Source organism: Pseudorasbora parva, chromosome 4 (genome assembly GCF_024679245.1).
Source record: "Pseudorasbora parva isolate DD20220531a chromosome 4, ASM2467924v1, whole genome shotgun sequence".
NCBI lineage: Eukaryota > Metazoa > Chordata > Actinopteri > Cypriniformes > Gobionidae > Pseudorasbora > Pseudorasbora parva.
Genome location: NC_090175.1, coordinates 16,998,711 through 17,019,642, shown reverse-complemented (window position 1 = coordinate 17,019,642; position 20,932 = coordinate 16,998,711). Strand labels below are relative to the sequence as shown.

The following is a 20,932-nucleotide window of genomic DNA, read 5'->3' as shown; positions in this document are numbered from 1 at the left end:
TGCAAACAACCTCATCTACAGTTCAAACTAAATCTGTTTTGCCAAATTTTACAAGCACAAGTCATGCTGCTGCAACAACATCTAAAATGGCAGTTACAACAACTGAACAAAGCGGTACTCTTTTTCCACCAACCACATCAATGACTCAATCAACGAATGTTGTTGCCACATCATCTACAAAAACAATCCCTATTTCAATGTCAACATCTCAAAAACCACTCACAACAACTCAAAAAGGAACTACACATTTGCAAACAACCTCATCAACAGTTCAAACTAAATCTGTTTTGCCAAATTTTACAAGCACAAGTCATGCTGCTGCAACAACATCTAAAATGGCAGTTACAACAACTGAACAAAGCGGTACTCTTTTTCCACCAACCACATCAATGACTCAATCATCGACTGTTGTTGCCACATCTTCTACAAATACAATCCCTATTTCAATGTCAGCATCTGAAAAACCACTTACAACAACTCACCAAGGAACTACACATTTGGAAACAACCTCATCTACAGTTCAAACTAAATCAGTTTTGTCAAATTTTACAAGCACAAGTCATGCTGCTGCAACAACATCTAAAATGGCAGTTACAACAACTGAACAAAGCGGTACTCTTTTGCCACCAACCACATCATCGACTAAATTAACGATGGTTGTTGCCACATCATCTACAAAGACAATCCCTATTTCAATGTCAGCATCTGAAAAACCACTTACAACAACTCAACAAGGAACTACACATTTGCCAACAACCTCATCAACAGTTATAACCACATCTATTTTGCCAAATTCTACAAGCACAAGCCTTGATGCTGCAACAACTTTTAAAATCCGAGTTACAGCAACGGAACAAAGCAGTACACTTTTGCCAACAATAACCACATCAACGAATCAATACACAAATTTTGTGTCATCAAAATCTACAAATACAATCCCTATTTCAATGTCAACATATGAAAAACCACTCACAACAACTCAACTAGGAACTACACATTTGCAAACAACCTCATCTACTGTTCAAACTAAATCTGTTTTGCCAAATGTTACAAGTTCAAGTCATGCTGCTGCAACAACATCTAAAATGGCAGTTACAACAACTGAAGAAAGCAGTACTCTTTTGCCACCAACCACATCAATGGCTCAATCAACGACTGTTGTTGCCACATCATCTACAAATACAATCCCTATTTCAATGTCAACATCTGAAATACCATTGACAACAACTCAACAAGGAACTACACGTTTGCCAACAACCTCATCAACAGTTCTAACCGCATCTGTTTTGCCAAATTCTACAAGCACAAGCAATGCTGCAACGACATCTAAAATGCCAATCACAGCACCTGAACAAAGCAGTACACTTTTGCAAGCAAGCCCAAATGCAGCCGCAACTACTGATATGCCATCAACTCAAAAGAGTACTAAGCTTTTGCCAACAACCTCATTTATAGTTCAAACAACATTTTTTGTGCCATCAAGATCTACAACAGTTGAGATAAGTACATCTAAACAAGTTGTAACCACTGGAAGTACTGAAACTGAAATAACAAAGCATTTACAAAGCACAAGCCCCTATGCAGATAAAACAACTGACAAGCCAACAGTAACTCACAGTAATATGCCTTTAAAAGTCTCAGATACCATTTCTACAACACCTACTGAACGATCAGCATCCATGAGTCCTAATCAAATAAATTTAACTCAACCACTTACTGCCACTAGACTTGCCAATAAACCAAATGCATCTACGACAATGCAATCAACAAATATAAGCAACTATTCAACAACTGAAATGTCAACAAGATCTAAGCAACACACAGATATTTCTCTAAAACATATGACCACAGAGTCAAGAGAAACACCAACAAAAACCACCCTAGCACCTCTAGATCCAGCCACAGAGAAAGAAGGATTCCTTAATCTAAAATTTCGAATGGTGAGGACTTTTGTTCCAGATTACAATGATAAAACTTCTTCTGCCTATAAAGCACTGGAAAGAAATGTAACAACTGAGGTAAATCACTTTTAAAATTTGAAGCAAATATTTTATATTAAAATACAAATACAAACATTTTGTATCCTTTTAATTATTATAGCAAGAAAAACTATCTGCATTGTTCTTTGTTATTTTCTTTTCCAGCTTAATCGTGGATACACATTAAAATACCCATATATATTTCTGAGATCAATCATCATCCTTTTTTGGTGAGTTATATTAACTCTACAACTTTTCAAAAATTTCAATGCCATGAATTTGTTGTATCTTCCTATAGCTATTATAAGGAGAGAGAGAATATATATATATATATATTACTATTTTACTTTACTATTACTATTTGAAATGTTTTTGAAAGTTTCTTCTGCTCATCAAGCTCATCTTCTGCTCATTTATTTGATCAAAAATAAAGAAAAATAATAATATTATTTAATATATATATTGTGATATAAATTGGTTTTCAATTTTTTTTATACTTTAAATGATAATTTATTTCTGTGATGCAAAACTGAATTTTCAGTATCATTCCTCCAGTCTTCAGTGTCACATGATCCTTCATAAATCATTCTAGTGAAAGTTGAAAAACTAATTCAAAGTTGGAAACTGTTCTGCTTCTTAATATTTTTTCATAACCTGTGATACTTTTTTATAATACTTTGAAGAATATAAAAAATAAAAAAAACAAGAAGCAAATATTTTAAAAATAGAAATCTTTTGTAACAACAATATACACTACTGGTCAGTAATTTGGGGTCAGTAATTTTTTTTCTTTCTTTTTTTGAAATAAATCAATAATTTTATTCAGCAAGAATGTGTTAAATTGATAAAAATTGATAGTAAAGGAGATTTATACTATTTAAAAATATTTTATTGTTTTTATTTTGAATAACTTTTATTTTTTTTACTTTTGAACCTTTTTATTCATCAAATATATTAGGCAGCAGAACTGTTTCCAACACTCATAATAAATCAGAATATTAGAATGATTTCTAAAGGATCATGTGATAGACTGGATGTCACATGTGACACTGAAGACTGGAGTAACGATCCTGAAAATTCAGCTTTGCATCACAGAAATAAATGATAATTAAACATTCATATATTTTAGATTCATTGCACACCCACTGAAATATTTCTGATGATTTTGGCATACAGCTCATGAAAACCCAAAATTCCTAATACAACTTAGAATACAAATTATTAGCATCTCTATATGCCATTTTGTTTAAACCATGTTTGGAGGAAACCATATGTGTCAACCAGTCTGTATTTATGAAGGGAAGAAATATTTTTTATCTCAAAAAATTTGCATATTTCATCTGACCAATAAAAGAAAACGTCTCGGTTACGTATGTCACCCTAGTTCCCTGAGGGAACGAGACGCTGCGTCGAAACGCTGTGAGAACGCCTCTACGTTAATGCGTTGTGAAGCACGTGTAGAACCCAACAGTAGATGCCACATCTAACTCGTAGAATCTGACGAAGGTCAGCGGTGAAGACCAGCCTGCCGCATTGCAAATATCTTGGAGGGAAGCCCCCGACAAAAGTGCTTTAGAAGCAGCCATACCCCTGGTAGAGTGTGCCCGGACAGCCAGTGGAGACGGCTGTCTGACTGCCTCATAAGCAAGTGAAATGGCCTCGACCACCCACTTGCTCATTCTCTGCTTAGACACCGGAGCCCCCTTCAAAACAGATGTAAAGCTGATCAGATTTTCTCCACAGGGCAGCTCTGTGGACGTATGCGTCTAAAGCCCTAACCGGGCACAGCAGATTTAATCTTTCCTGGTCTGACGTCATGAATGGAGGAGGACAGAAGGCTTGTAGAGTAATGGGGCCCTGTGGGCTCGTAGGAACCTTGGGGATGTAACCTGGTCTGGGATGCAGGAAAGCCTTTACCATACCAGGCGCAAACTCTACCGACAAGGACTGAATGTCTCCTATTCTTTTAAGAGATGAAATGGCCAAAAGAAAGATAGTCTTTAGGGTGAGGAACTTCTCTGAAACTTCCTCTAAAGGTTCAAACAGAGGCTCAGCCAAGCCACGTAAAACAATGGCTAAGTCCCAGGTCGGGACCCTCGAATGCACCACCGGTCTCAACCTTAAAGTACCACGGAGGAAACGTGTAATTAGAGGGTGTCTTCCCAAAGACACTCCACCCAAAGGGACGTGGAAGGCAGCTAAGGCCGCCACGTACACCTTTATTGTGGAGGGGGTCAACCCTGCCGAGAACCTTGCCTGCAGGAACTCCAGCACTGTACCAACCGGGCAGTTAACTGGGTCCCACTGGCGTTCTCTGCACCATGCTGAGAAAAGTTTCCATTTCAAAGCCTACAGCTTCTGCGTGGACGGAGCTCTGGAGTGAAGGATGGTCTCTACGACCTCAGTCGAGAGACCCTCCTCTATGAGCCTGGCCCCCTCAGAGGCCAGGCCCATAGTTTCCATAACTCTGGGCGCGGATGCAGGAATCTCCCGCCCGCCTGAGAGAGGAGATCCCTCCTGGTCGGAATCTCCATCAGAGAGCCTTCCAGGAGAGATATTAGGTCCGAAAACAGTATTCTGGTCGGCCAGTACGGAGCCACTAGTAGTACCTGGGCCCCGTCCCGGCGTACCCTCTCCAGAACTCCTGGAAGCAGGACAATCGGGGGAAATGCGTACAGGGGTAGCCTCGGCCACTCCTGTACCATGGCATCCAGCCCCAGTGGAGCTGGATGTGACAGAGAGAACCACTGAGGACAGTGAGAATTCTCTGCCGAAGCAAACAGGTCTATCTCTGCTTTCCCATACTTCTGCCATAGGAGCTCCACCACCTCAAGGTGGAGTCTCCATTCCCCGGGCCTCGGCCCCTGCCTCGACAGGATGTCCGCTTCCTGATTTAGGACCCCTGGGATGTAAACTGCCCTGATGGAAAGCAGTTTCCCTTGGGCCCACAGGAGGATCTGACATGCCAGTTTGTATAAGGGACAGGACCTCAGACCCCCCTGGTGATTTATATAGGCGACCATCGATGTGTTGTCTGTCCTGACTAATACATGATGGCCCCTGAGGTCGGGCATAAACTGTTTCAATGCAAGAAATACAGCGAGCATCTCTAGCCGATTTATGTGCCATAGCCGCTGGTGTTCCTGCTATAGACCCTGGGATGAACGGCCACTCATGGTCGCACCACACCCCGTGAGAGAAGCATCTGTCGTTAGCGTTACGCGACGAACATGAGCCCCCAACACGGGTCCCTGGGACAGAAACCCAGGATTTTTCCACATGACCGAAGGCATCGCCGCGTGACTTTGATCGTGCGGAGTGGGTTTCCCCTCGGGGAGAACCCTTTTGTTCTGAGCCACCACTGTAGCGGCCTCATGTTCAGCAGGCCAAAAGGTATCACATTGGACGCAGCTGCCATGAGACCTAACAGTTTCTGGAACTGTTTCACAGTAACGGCCCTGTCTAGCTTCGGTTCTTTGACTGCTGCCAGGATCGATGCTATGCGATGATAATTGCGCCCGCATAATTACGGAATCCCAGTGCACGCCTAAAAAAGTGGTTCTCTGAGCCGGAGAAAGCACACTCTTCTTGTCGTTCAGCCTCAACCCCAATTTCGACATGTGTGCGAGAACAGCATCTCGATGCTGAACCGCCATCTGTTCGGTGTGAGCTAGGATCAACCAATCGTCAATATAATTCAGTATGCGGATGCCCTGCAGACGCAGCGGCGCCAGAGCTGCATCCACACACTTGGTGAATGTGCAGGGTGACAGTGCTAGACCGAAGGGAAGTACTCGATATTGGTATGCCTCAAACAGGCAGTTTTTAGGATTGCACATGCTCATTAACTTAGTCCAGGCTGAAAAATTAAGTTTTTTGTCATGATTCGAGTAATTAGAAAGAAAATTTGTTGTCAGTTGTTGTCAGATTTTTGTCTGGCTATCACCAGACCAAGCTCAATTTTAAAATTGAACACTGGTCTGGGGAGACTGCTCTGTATTTTCTTCTGCACAAGAGATGTGATCAACTGGCATTATTCGAATAAATCTGTATGCAATTGGATAGTCCTTCAGCCAATCAGACCACAAGAGGCGTGATCAACGGGCAAAGACCATAGACTGTAAAAAAAATATGGACACTACGTCCGTGACGTCACCCATAGGATTCTGATAAGCCGTTCTGAAGCTTAAAGTAGGGGCGAGCTGGGCGGTCATTTTGTGAGCGAGTCATCGTGTCACTCCCGGATAACAGAAAATGGGCAAAAAGGCGGGATGTGGGAGGAGCTTAGGTGACGCAATGACTATAGACGGCAGATGAATGGCTATCCACCTGTAACCACGCCTTTAATTATGCAGAACTTTAAGGCCGTGTGTCCACCAAAGCGTTTTTTCACGCTGCTGGCTGGCGTTTTAAATTGTTTTCAATGAGAGCGCTGCTTTTTTAGAACGCCTGGAGCGCACCGAGGCGCTGAGCGAGTATTTTATGCTCACGTGCTGAGCGCTCAGCGTTTTTTACTGGTCGCCGAGAGTTGAAGCATGTTCAACTTTGAGTAAAACGCAGCGCTCATCACTGTCACTTTTCACCCAGCCGTCCAATCACAGTGGAGGAGCGCCGGGACAACCACAACACAGACCAACTGCCACATTCTGCGTGTCATCATCAGATGACAACAAGATAATAATAACAAAACAAAATGATTTAAAACAAAAGCCAGAGCAAATACTTTACATTGGATCTGCAATTTTATATAGAATCAATACAGGAACAAACTACCTGTGAAATTAGAAAGACTTCCGCGGATTTTCTGTATCATAAAAACAAGCAGAGTCGCAACTGAGGAGAAAAAAACGCTGCCTGCCAAAACACTCTCAAGCACTCCCAGCGAGGCGTTTTCAGCAGAGCGCCTATCGTTTTCAGCTCAGCTGGCCTAAGGCTTTATATAACGTAAACGAATGAGTTATAAAAAAAATTCACCCCCCTCACAGTTGTCATGAAGGTCAAAATTAGCCATATAGACCAAAACCACAATTTGTACCCGGCTGTAAACATGTTTTTTTTTTCTGCTGTAAATTTGGGCATTTTAACATGGGGCTCAATGAGATTCTGCTCCCTTCTGGAGCCTGCCTCTAGTGGCCAGTTGAGGAATTGCAGTTTACATTACTTCCGTATTGGCCTCAAGAGAGATCGCAGGAGGTTGCCGCTTGGCAAAGACCCATCGCTTCTCTATCTGTCATGTTAAACCCGCCAATAGCGTTCCAGGTGGATAAGCCAGTCTGTGATTGGTTCCCGCAAAAGTCTAACAGCAGCAGTAGAAATGAATGTACATGTTTCCAGACCGAGTTGCAGGGCGAAATCAAATCGCCGGCAGATCAGGCTGGGTTTGCCCAATCTAGTCAGATTTCACTGGTGATTTTAAATGTGAAATTTGAACAGTTTGAGAATTTGATGTTTCCTCATTCAAAGAGTTAGGAGCTGCACTTGCATGCCTGAGACGGTTTCAAAGATGGCCACCAAGTGAAATTAATTGTCTTAAAGGTGCTGTATGTAAGTTTTTGACCATACTAAAGCATAAAAATACCATATGTTGGCAGATATTTAGAAAACATGCTGATTTCACATACTCGTCTCTCTGAGAAACAATGCTACAGCCAGTTATTTTACTTTGAAATGTGCGTTCCGTGCCGGTATGTCTGTTTTTGTATTGGTCTGTGCAATAACACAAGTTGCCAGTTTAGCCAATAGTATTTCAACACCACAGGCTGCCAGTTGCCAGACATCACAGTGTATCGCTGCCCTGGAAGCCAGCAAAAAAACTACCTGACCTAAAAAGCCTCGGCATCCATCTAAAAATCTTGGAAGCACATTAAAACACGGACTTCACACGGACTCACATGACCTTACAGTGAAACCTTGCCTTCCTTTGTCAATTGTGCTCGTTTCTGTTGCGTGTCCTCAAACTGGCCACCCATGTGAGCATCCAGTTAAAGTGGGAGCGGGGCAAACAATATTTTGAATTTGGTCTGCAGTACTCATTTCAACCACTACACTGGAAAAAAAATGGCTCCAATTGAAAATTTTCTACTGATCACATCTAAATTTTTCAGTTGGCCGAATTGAAATTCTGTGACGATTCAATTTAATTCACAGAAATTCAATTCGGCCAACTGAAAAATTTAGATGTGATCTGTCCCTAGAAAATGTTCAATTGGAGACCTGATTTTTTTTTTTTTACAGTGTAGCTGTCACTTACATACAGCACCTTTAAAATGACTTTAACCCATGTGGGACCATGGCTGACGTGTTATATGATTAAAGAAATTCAGCACTGGTTACAGAATTCGCCTTGACCTTCAAAGTTTAAATGCGTCATATACACATCAAAGCGAACGGGGCATCGCGATGCACGCACTTGCATATGCTCCAATGCGCATTTCAGCACCACAGAGCATCATCATACTCTTGTTCAGAAAGACAAAAGTACTATTTCATAATGTTTGATGTGTCCAGAGTGGCACTGGTGCATAGTGTCAAAAATATCCCCTGGTGCACATACCTTGCAGATGGCTTTATTATAAGCAAAACACTTATGTTTGCTCTACAAAGTTGTTGATTTGTTTTTGACACAGCTAAAAGTATACCTTTTATTGAAAGTAGCTTACTTTTTACTAGCTGTGATGTTTGAGTTTGGGATTTGAAACTACATCAGCATGAATGCATTTTTGATATCTGAAAAGTAAGTCTTTCTGTTGCAGTGTACTACCACAAATTGTAACAGATGTAGGGTATGAACATCATACAAAATATTGGTTACTAGTTCATTTTTAAAAAAATAAACAAAAACAGTTGCCTTAATAATAACAGCAATTGATTTTACTTCTCTAGACACATTCATTCTCCTTTTTTAACACATATTTAAGAAAACTACTTTTTGTCATTAGGCCCGGATCAGTGGGGGTAACATCTCAGCTAATTTTTCAAAACCAGAGTGTGGTTCCCAACATAACAGATATAGTGGATACCCTGAAACAAGGGCTTGATGAATATGTCATCTTCTTGAACGTCATCCCTTCCAGTATCTATGTTGGTGAGTCTTCTAAGTCCGTTTTTGTTTTATCTTTAATCTTACAGAAAGCTCTTAGGATAATTATAAGAAAGTGTAATATTTTCTCTCTGAACGCACTTATGAATAACTATCTTTTGTTTAAAAATGAAAATGCAATTAGAATAATCATTATACAAACATGAACTGTCTTTTTAATTATTTGCTCAAAACCTTCTTGAAACAGATCCACGAAATGTCACCACATCAACCCCTACTCCGAGCATCACAACAGGAGCAACAACAAATGCAAGCAGTCAGTTTGATACAACTATATCATCTGGCAGTGAAATACCAAGTAGCAGACTCACTGAAGTGGTCACTTTCCTTCTTTTCATCCTCATCCAAATCTTTTTGATGGAACTGTAACATCTTTCTTTGATCTTATACTTTATTGTAATGTTGTAATAACACATAACTTTTTTATGTACAAATCGTTAAAATTCTGTATAAAGTAATTTAAAATATAATCTATATAGAGTAATAATATAATTGAATGACTAAATTAAACAATACATTTAATGTGTTAAAAATGTAATGTGTTCATGTAAAATGATTTAGTTATATTTATTCTTTTCAAATTATTTGTGTTTGCTGATAATTAAGTCTAGTAAATGTTAATTTAAATTTGTATTGTTCATGTTAATAATTTACAGTGTAACAAACACTAAGCTACTGTAATACCAATAGTTTATCTATTTTTATTTCATGTAAATGTATCTACTATACTGTTAAGACAATTATACAAATAATTTACATTTTTAAACATTCATGGCTGTTTTGTTTGTTTTATAAATAAAATATTTTAAATTATAAAATAAATTATTTTATGAATTGAGTTTAATAAACATATAAACATTATGAAAAATATGAGCATTTTATTTGCTAAATTTTTTAAACAATTAGTTTTTACTAAGAGTCATTTACTAATACTGTCTGTTCATTTATTCTTCATAATTGGTCCAAGCTTCTGTAATTATGATTGCAAACAAGTTTATACAAACATAATGAAAAATATTTGCAAACTTGATGATTACAAATCTATGATTACAAATAAAGAGCGTCTGACAGTTGCTTCAATTCTTACATCTTATCATCCAGTGGCATCATACAGTAGCCTATCTTCAATGAGCAAACATTTGGTAGCACATTGATATTTTACATAAATTAGTTTAAATAATGTTAAAGTGTATTTCTGACTGTAGCAAGTAAGCTACAACAATATTTATATACACCAATCAGGCATAACATAATGACCATCTTCCTAATATTGTGTTGGAAAGGTGGCCTATGCAGCCCCATATGCAATAAAATGTGTTGCAATGTGTAATTTGACATCTTTCTTTAACCAGCATTAACTTCTTGAGCAATTTACAGTAGCTCGGACCATACGGGCCAGCCTTCGCTGCCAAGTGCAGCAGTGAGACTTCGCCGTCCATGACCGTTTCACCACTGTTCCTAGCGAGGACCACTTTAAATACTTACTGACCACCGGTATCTGACCGGGAATACCTCACAAGGGTTGTGGTTTTGGAGATACTCTGACCCAGATGTCTCTCACAATTTGGCCCTGTCAAACTCGCTCAAATCCTTATGCTTCATTTTTCATTTCAAGGAAGGCATCAAAGTACGTCCAAATCTAATTTTAGCTTCACTTACTGTCTCCTGACTGAGATACCTTCATCTAATCGAGTTTTGAAGGATACCCACAATCCTATGTGTTCCATTCTGTGACAAAAAAAGATGGCGTCCAAAAGTTGCATCAGCAGTTTCTGTGTAAATTTATGTTTTTAACCAACATTTTTGATTGGTTAGAGAAATGACTAATGTAGTTAAATATATATTTAGTTCTCACCAAAATTCAGCCAAAAATGTTCACTTGCTGCTATATCCCACCCACTAACAGGTGCCGTGATGAAGATTTTATTTACCTAACCTGTCATGTTATGCCTGATCAGTGTATGATTAATATTCACAAGGAGTATTACTTCCAATGAGATTCCATCCAGTGAAGTTGGGGATAAGTCAGCACAAAAACATGAAAGCAGGTTGTGCAACTAAACCCGCCAAGGGCGTAGGTTTGGTCTCAGCTTTGGTGGGGACATCCCACCAGGTTTGCCCAGATTATATAGTCTATTATTTATGTTACTGAGTATGGAAATGCACCATAGTTTATTAATATGTCTATTCATTTATGACGCTCTTCAGTTCAAATTATCCAGTACCAAAATAATAATAAAACAAAATACTCTTTAATTTTCAAGTTCATAAATGATTTTCAAAACTAATAAAAAAAATTTTTTTTTTAAACGCACACACACAAAATGACTTATTTTCAATATAAAAAGTGATTGTAGACTGGATTTTTTTACCTCTTATCACAGTATTGGGCATGTCAACGATTAGTAACAACTTTAGCTTTGACTTTGTTAACTTTTGTACAGGATCAATTTTTTCCTCCCTCATTTACAGTTTGTGGCTGTTTTTGCCCCATTGACTTCCATTATAGCCTCATTTTTTGATTGGAAAGCCTTTCTTGGTTGTTGGTGGTTTTCCCTTTTGGGAAGAGGTAAAATGTGTAATTTTTACAGTTGATTACCTGGTGGCACCATTAACCCTTTAGATAGGACTGTGCTATATATATATATATATATATATATATATATATATATATATATATATATATATATATATATATATATATATATATATATATATATATATATATATATATATATATATATATATATCTGATGCTGCACAGAAACTAACAATGCTTAAAAGCCAGTGTTGTTACTAATCTTTGACATGCCCAAGACTGTGATAAAATGTCAAAAAATATTCAGTCCACAATCACTTTTTATATTGAAAATAAGTTATTTAGTATGTTTTTTTTCCAAATCAGTTTTGAATCCGTTTTTGAAAATAATTCATGAACTTGGCAATATAAGAGTGATAAGAGTGACAATTAAACAATGACAACAGCTCAACAATAAACAATCAAGTATGTAAACTTGCAACGGAGCACATTTTATATTATTTTACATTTGATTATTTTATTTATTTCTAAAGAACTCTGAAGTAGCCTATATTGGTGTACTTTAAGTGGATAGTTCACCCAAAAATGTAAATTCTGTCATCATTTACTCTCCCTCATGATGTTCCAAACCTGTATGAGTTTTTTTCTTCTGCTGAACACAAAAGAAGATATTTTGAAGAAAGTTTGTAACCAGGCTGCTTTAGGGCACCATTTACTTCCATGGTAGGAATGTGTCTTCCTATGTATTCAACGTAAAGAAATGCATGCAGGTTTGGAACAACTTGAGGGTGAGGACTTTATGACAGATTTTAAATTTTTGGGTGCACTGTCTCTTTAAGCAGTCGTTCTGACCCAGTAACTACTTTACTGACAAATCTGAAATTCAAAAATGTCTAATTTTCTTTACTCATTTACTATTATGACTATATTATTATGTAATTATTTATCCCATTTTAATCTAAATATTTTTTTAAATGTCAAACTGCTAAATGATAAGTTAATAACATTAATTAGGCTATAATCTATTAATTAACCGGTCTATGTCTAGAAAAATAAGTCTGCCAAGCTCTGATAATGTATGGAACAATATATGAATATATTATCCATTTAAAAAAAAAAACAATAGGCCTACCTTTAGTTCATGGATGTGTCTGTCATTGCATGCTTTAAGTCAGACAGTCTGAGACACTGAAATGCTTCTCTGCAAAGTGTGCAGTTCGCCTTAGGTTCATCGTGAGTTACTGGACAAACTCACTGACCCCTTTGTTTCTATTCAGCCCTATATCTGGAAATGATCTTGCGTTCAAACGGTGGACGCGAGCTCGACATGTTTTTTTAAAAACGCGCAGGTTTCCAGCACATGCTCTAGACTCCGTCGCTATGGCAGCAAAGCCGCAATCTTGTGCATCGCGTCCCGTATTGGTTTAATACGGGACGCGTCATTTTGCTTGTAAATAAGGGACGAGGACGACTCCGGAGTCCGTACGATTCCTAGCACCCCCCACCCCCAAACCTACGCCCATGAAACCCGCTAAATTAACTAAAAATTAAAGTTGTCCCTCTATACTATAAATGTTTAACTTACCTCAGGTAGCCTAAGTTCTATTATCGTCAGATGACGATTGGTGATTATTACGTCAAACCATGAAAATGTTTTGTTTTAAAATTGTTAATGTTAACAGCAGTGCGTGACAAGGCTATATTAGGACTATATTCCATTTCTGTGCAGTCGAGTTGCACTCATATAGCTCGCACAAAATATTTACATAATGCATAACAAAGAAAACTGAAGTGTGCTACGGTTACATAGCCTAATTGAACCATTGAAATGTATTACCTTTAGAGAAAAATAAAAAAGCTGAAAACCCCATCAAAACACGAAGTTCAGGCCACCTTTCAAAAGCCCTTTTTATCCTTGTTTTCGCATGGGCACAGATCTCTTTTTTTCTGTAGCCACTCCGAAGTCTTTTGCATCTTACTACGGGTGAATCCCCGTCCATGCGATAGCCTACAAGGATACTGTCCTGGTAGGCTATCGCATGCTAGAACGGGGGGGGGGACACTTTTATGTGAAGTAATGACGCAAAGATATGCTTGAATTTCCCATGGAAATCCACCAGTACCACTGGAATTAAAAACATCATTATTACAAGCTAACCGTTGTAAGTCGAGCTACGGAACGCTGTTTTGAACACCGGTTGGTTTTGCTCAATTTTATTTTCTATACATTTTAACCAAAAAATGTTAGACTGCATCTTTAAGGTTGATGCCAGTCAATCATTTATAAATGCATATGCATTAATATGCATCTTTTTTTTTTTACAGTGGCAGGTCGTTTGTAAGGAAATACCTAGGCATGGTCTGTTTTTACTTACAAGCAGCAAGTTTCCAAACCCAAAAAAAGGAAGAAAAAAGAAATGGACATGATGCAAGGCGTTCTTACATTCACAGCAAGTCATCTATAATTCAAATAAATAATGATGTTGCATGGCATGTTGAAAAGCATCACAAATTTCACGCAGCTAAACAGTGGGAGGCTGCTCTAGTTAAACGTGTCCACTTTATATTTTAAATAAAAATAAGTTTACGTATCCACTGGATCATCAAAAACATGCAGAGTGAGTGAGAAAATCTTCCTGTGAAGTATTACAAATTACAATCAATTCAGACAAAGAAGTGCAATAAAGAGCCATTGTTTCCATGATAATAGCCATTTTCCTAATTTGTTATTGTCAAGTTCACTATTACTAACTAAACACCTTATTCCCTTTATTCGTAGTTCAAACCCAACATAAATTAAGAGGTTGAGGAGCCAGTTGACATTAGATCACGTCAACAAACAGACCAATGTTTTTAAAAGCACAACAGAAAAAGATACTTACAGCTGTCTGTACATTAAACTGGAATGGAAGAAAGCATTAACAATGAAAATTTAATTAATTGAAACATTTCAAATACCACACAGAAAAATCATGTAGTATAAAAAGTTTTTAATTCTCAAATCATTTAACAACCACAATTAACAGAAGTAAAAAAAGGACTCCCCACCAATCCCCTGGAACAATAAAATAAAGTACACAAATGGAAAAGAGGCTTCTAGGGCATGATCGTATGAAAATAAAACAGGGCAGTTCTCTCTTCCGTAGTCACAGAAATTACACTGAGACAGATACGGAGAGCTGGACAACCACCACCTTCACTTCAGCATACATCTAGCTCATCTGGACTGCTCAACTATAGATAGAGACAGAGAGAAAGAGAAGTATTAGGAGTGTGGATGTCAAATTACATACATTTGCATAATTGATTGTGGTTTAAATAATAGTTCACAAGATAACCTAGTCATATTGTTAAAATAAAAACAAGGTAATATTCCGATATACATTCGGTGGGTTGGTATTGTATTTTAAACAGATTCAAATATTCGGGTGGGGGGGGGGGGGTCTTTTCCTCGCAGACCTGGCATCCTCCTCGAAATGGTTCTCATTCGTGCTTGAATACGTTTACATTATAAAACCCAGGCAAAATACAATGTTTTTTACAATTATCTTTTAGCCAAGCCATATTTTATAGAATGGACAGTTGAGGAAGCCAACCTAGTTATATTTAAATATATTTGCTGCTTCTTAGCCTAAGTTTTTTTTATAAATAAAATGATAGAATCAAAATGTATGTGACTGGGAGAATTTTTAGATTCTCAAATTAGAGTTCATTAGAGTCCACTGTGGGGCCGTGAATGAATGACTGCGTCTGTGCGCACTTTACTTTTGCTTCAGAATTAGCATTAAATTGGGGGCGGGTTGCTTGAATAGTGGGTTCATTAGCCTTTTATTCTTAATGGAAAAACAAAAAAAACATACAATGACAAACTCCCTTAAGTAGGCACTTTTACACTTTGCTTTGACACCAAATAATCCTCTTGTCATTCAGCTCCTAACTCTCGTGATGAATGAGATCTGCCTCCTCCTGTTGGTCTGTGCTGAGAGACTCGTTCAGCTCATGCTGCACATTCAGTTTTTAAATTGCAGTTAATCGGTTCTCAAACTGAACTAAATTATTTTTACTACTATAAAATAATCAAAGAGAGTGATATCAAAGACTTGGTGGGCAAGTGATTATTATTATCAATCTAAATTAATCTACTGTGAAATATAGGATTTTGTTACTGAGACATAACACACATGTGTGTCCCAACACTATTGCAGTATCTGATCTCTGAGCATATAAGCCCTGTCTACATGAGGTGCGCCTCTTCAAGATTTCTATCCTTATTAGAGAGAATAATATGCTCAAACCCCTCGCTGCGAAGTATCGATAGTAATCAACAACAAATATTCAAAGCTCAAAAAAATAAAAAAGGTATTCGAACCAGCCCTACACACAATATCTTTTCTCTCTTTATCAATATCTTTATGCTCCGCTATAAAACTTGACAAACAGCTAGGCTTGGCACTGAGTCCATGTTGCTTTAAAGCATCAATTGCCCTCTGTGGCATCAGAGCGTATAAACACAGATTAATTGTTCACCCTATATGTGATATGTAGACCTGTAATATGTGGTAACAAAGTAAATAGGGTAAATTGACCCAAAAAATGTGGCATTCCAAAAAAGTAGTATACATGCATGTAGTCCAATCATGAATATATCGTTTAACGTTACAAACGTCGACTCTTAATGCATAGTAAATTTAAAAAAATTAAGATTGCCAGATGTAGCACTTAAAGGTCTACACTCACCTATTTTTTGTCTTTTTTAGATTTAAAATATAAAATGTCTAGAATTACTGTTATATTGATGTGTATATATAAAACATGTTAGCCTATTTTTTTGTTTTCTCTATAATTAATAAATATGTAGTTTGCAAGACAAGGTATAAATCTCAATTGATTTATAAAAAAATCTATTTAATGAAATAAATAAAGACTATTATATTTGGACTAGCAGATACTCAAGGTTGCTGTATCATACATAAAGTATAAGCAGGCCATCCCCATCTAAAACGTGAAAAGATGAACAATTAGAAAATGTGTGCCGATTTCTTACTGTAGGTAGAGATGTCAATTTCCTCAGGCAACTCAGCTACATTGACTTCAAAACGGTCCTGCACATCATTCAGGATCTTCGCATCGGTCTCATCTGATACAAAGGTGACAGCCAATCCTTTTGTGCCAAACCTACCAGCACGAGCAACCTAGAAGTAAGGAGAAGGATTAGTTTAATAATCTTGAGTTGTCCACTTTTGCAAATCCAGTCCTAGTTTTTTTCTATCTTGCCGTTGGACATTATAGTTGCACTTCTGGTTTTGTTAAAAAGAAGAATGCCATAGTGCATGACGCATAAATACCCTGTGAAGGTATGTGTCTGAGTCCTCAGGCATGTCATAGTTGAAAACGATATTAACACGCTCAATATCCATCCCACGACCAAACAGATTAGTAGCCACCAGGATCCGCCGTTGAAAATCTTTAAACTGTTGATACCGGGACAATCTGCAGGAGAAAGTATGAGACATTACATTTTGTAATGCAAAATTTGAGATGCAAAAGACATTTCTTAAGCTTGGAACATACTCTGCAAGAACAAAGAAATTAGTTTTCTTGAGGTGGCAAGAACAAAGTTCGTTCTGGCCAGTACATTCCATACTTCACAAGAAAAGCAGGTGCCGATCATCTGCGTTTCTCCGCGTTAACCACGACCACTTTAAATGTCTGACCAATCACACAATAGTTCTCGGACACCTGCAAGAAAAAAGTTCTGCTCAGGCGGTGTGTCGAGAACAAGCTGTGAGAACTCCCAAACCAGGGCTGCGAGAACAAAATGACGTAATTTTTTTCTCGCAGCCCTGGGAGCGAGAACTTTTTTCTCTGTTCTTGTGGAGTATGTCGATGCCTTTACCCAACCATTGCAATATCTGGGATCAACAAGTGTCTCACCTTTCTTCCTGAGCCATTCCCCTGTGGATCGCAATGGCAGGAAAATTCTGTTCCACCAGCAGCTGAGACAGCGCCACACAGCGTGGAACTGACTTGACAAATATCACAACCTATAAACAAACCATTTGAGTTGAGAACGGCCCACTTTCAAAGCCAATGACTAAAAACATGATGAAATGACAGTCACCTGGTTGAACTCAAGAACGTCAAGAAGGTCAAACAGTTTGCGGTTCTTTTCGCTGTCTTTCAGTTTGACATAGTATTGCTGAAGACCATGTAGCGTAAGCTTCGTCTCATCATCAACAAACACCTCCATTGGCTGGAAGAAGAGAAGAACCTTTACATTTCAGAACACCTTGGATCATTGCTAAGAGTTTGAGGACTGTAGGTACATTCATAGACAAAACTGCACACCGCTAATTAAAATGTAACTATAAAGGATTTTTAAAAAAAGGATGACTCACGTCTTGCATGAATTTGCGACAGACCGGTCTGATCTCTTTGCTTAATGTGGCACTGAACATCATGCACTGCTTCTCGTGAGGCGTCAGTCTGAAGATATCCTGGACATCCCGTCTCATATCTAATACACAAATCACGCACAGTTAGACCTCTGGTGAACGGGAAAACATCCACCTCGATATAGCAAACCAAAAAAATGGATAAAAATGAAACGCACCCAGCTGCTCTAGCATCTTGTCACATTCATCCAAAACAAAATGTTTGACATTTTTGAGGTTCAAGGTCTTGTTGCGAATGAGAGCAAGGATCCTTCCTGGTGTTCCCACCACAATGTGAGGGCAGCTCTTCTTCAACACATCCTCATCCTTCTTTATGGACAAGCCACCGAAGAAGACAGCGCATTTAACATTGGACATGTACTTGGAGAAGCGCTCATACTCTTTACTGATCTGGAAGGCCAGCTCACGTGTGTGACACATAACCAACACAGAAACCTGCAGAGATGGCAGAGGGAGAAATTTGAGTTGGCCCTGCTATCCATAACTACCACAAGAGCTGATAGTGATTATTCAAGATAACAGTCTGCAACGTGATGGAAAACAACTGCATAGATGAAGGGGAATACTGCTGGGGGTTTTTTTGTTTGCAAGTGGAAAGATTTAATTCTAAACCTATAAATGTTTCTGAGATCAGAAAAAAAATATTTATTGGAACAATATTAGTCTTGGCCAACCTTACACTGAGGTAAAAAGTTAAGCAAATTAGCCCATGACAATGTACCTCAACAATCCTTGACAATTGATCTGTTCAGATTAACCATTACATGTTTTTGAGTTTGTAAGATCTAGAGCATTTAACACGCACCTGCCCATCCACTGGCTCGATCTGTTGGAGTGTGGCAAGCACAAATACGGCTGTTTTTCCCATACCAGACTTTGCTTGGCACAGGATGTCCATGCCCAGAATGGCTTGTGGAATGCACTCATGCTGGACTGTGGAAAGGAGAAAAGATTTTAAAAAAAATACATTATAACAAATGTTTTTAAAAAAAATTAACAAAGATTTTTATAATAGGAGTCAGTTTAATACTGTCAACTGTACAAGAACACTAAATGTTTCTAATGAAAGTTGTTGAAATCAAGTACAACTGTTACATTGTTGAATACTTAAGCATTAATGTAAAATTTTACAAACCGAGTCATTTCGAACAGAGTTTTACGTTGCACAACAAACACTTGCATAGACAAGCCAGTGTCGCATCTTAAGTTTATAATTTGAATAAATCTTGGCATTAAACATTAAAGCATTTAGCACTAATGTTATTTAACATTGGATTCCTTATTCAATTTCTGTAGTAGTTACCGATATACTACTGCTGGACCTACTTGATAAAACTTAAGACACTTAATTAATTTGTATGTTCATTATATTTTTTCATTTGTGCTACCGCATGCAATTTGATAAAATTATCAAATTTCACCAATGTATTGGCCAATATTTGTATCATCGTTGGCTATAGAACGAAAAAAGCATGAACTCTAACACACTAATCTATTTTAATTACAGAAGTTCAGATAAGAAAACAAATGACAGGTATTGGTATAGGCCAATATTTGTTTGTTAACCGGTTCATCCCTACTAATACTTTTTGCACATATACGGCAAAGGCAGTGTAAACACCATTAAACTTTTACACAAATCCTCACCCTCAGAAGGATGTTCAAAGCCACAGTCGACGATCGCGCGGAGCAGCTCTGGTTTCAGAAGGAAATCTCGGAAGCCGGAGCTGTGAATGGAGACGTAGGATCCTTTCACCTCCTTCTTGCCGGCTGGGACGGCACTGTCCACGGCGGTCTGCGGCTCCTCGTCTTCCTCGTAGTCCAACAGCTCATTATCAACATCGTTTTCGGCCATGGTAACTTTGGGAGCAACAAGAGGAAACCCATAGATGTAAATAACGACAATAACGACACAGCGCAATACTAATAGAAAACACACACACACACAAATCCTAAACTAATGAATGGATATTGTATGGCATTATCCATCTCATTGATATTATCTTTAAATGCACGCTTAAGTTATATTGTTCTGTTTTCATCAATTCTGCCTACATTAGGTTAAAGCTGAAAAGGTTAGCCATGATACAAGTTGCTATACATGTAAAACCTGCTCCAATTTAGTCGATTGACTACCGGCGTGTACGTTAGACAATAGAGCCGCGCCATTCACTGTCGCATCTAAACAGATCTTCTGATCTAAACCAGCAAAAAAAAAACGCGTTTTTTTAAAATTGTGTAGAATATCCATGACTATGAAATATTTTGATACATGGGAAGCAATTAAATACGAAGCTGTTTGGACGCAAATGTGTTTCGTTTGGGCTTTGATCCTTGCAGGTCGCAGGCTCAAAGAAACGCGAGGTATATACAACTGTCCGTTTAACGTTAGATTAGCCTAGCGTTACTTAGATTTTTTACAAAAATTACCTCCAAAGATCAGGTTAAATCAGGAAGTGAAACGCATTAATTATCCTGCCTTAAACAAACTAGAGTTAGTCAATGTATAAGGAACAAAACATAAATTACCTTTCGACGTTGATACTCAACGTCGGCACTCAGGAATCGTGTGGTTAGGCCTTAAGTTTATACCGCTTCCCGGAAATAAAAAACCGAGTTCTCCCATTGGCTGGATTCAACGTCAGTGATGTTTGAGAAGAAGCAAGTACGTGCGATTGGCTAACGTGAAAATGCGTCGATGGTGGGGGCGGGTTCAAAACCCCGTCGCCAGCCTTCATACTCTAATATGTCCACGCGATGTCGCTCTATGCATTGGTTTTGGCCTTCAATGACAAACGGGTACGGTATAAACAGTGCGTAACAAGGCAATGCAGAAAATACAAGATATAGACAAAGACAA

The 20,932-nt window shown here is 38.2% G+C and overlaps 1 protein-coding gene and 1 long non-coding RNA gene across 2 annotated transcripts; one reads left to right on the top strand and one right to left on the bottom strand.

Annotated features, from left to right (window-relative positions):
- Positions 1–1,246: 1,246 nt before the first annotated feature.
- Positions 1,247–9,415, top strand: LOC137073941 (uncharacterized). Its single transcript, XR_010904833.1, has 4 exons — positions 1,247–2,018; positions 2,145–2,209; positions 8,918–9,063; positions 9,266–9,415. It is a non-coding gene; the product is annotated as an uncharacterized lncRNA (long non-coding RNA).
- Positions 9,416–14,592: 5,177 nt separating this feature from the next.
- On the bottom strand, positions 14,593–20,697 carry ddx39aa (DEAD (Asp-Glu-Ala-Asp) box polypeptide 39Aa). The gene is made up of 10 exons (XM_067441134.1): positions 20,602–20,697; positions 19,720–19,932; positions 18,878–19,005; positions 18,231–18,507; positions 18,016–18,134; positions 17,739–17,870; positions 17,552–17,661; positions 16,963–17,107; positions 16,662–16,809; positions 14,593–14,851 (listed from the first exon to the last, which is right to left on the bottom strand). The coding sequence occupies exons 2-10, from the start codon at positions 19,925–19,927 to the stop codon at positions 14,835–14,837; spliced, it is 1,284 nt and encodes a 427-aa protein (XP_067297235.1). The 5' UTR covers positions 19,928–19,932; positions 20,602–20,697; the 3' UTR covers positions 14,593–14,834.
- Positions 20,698–20,932: the final 235 nt, after the last annotated feature.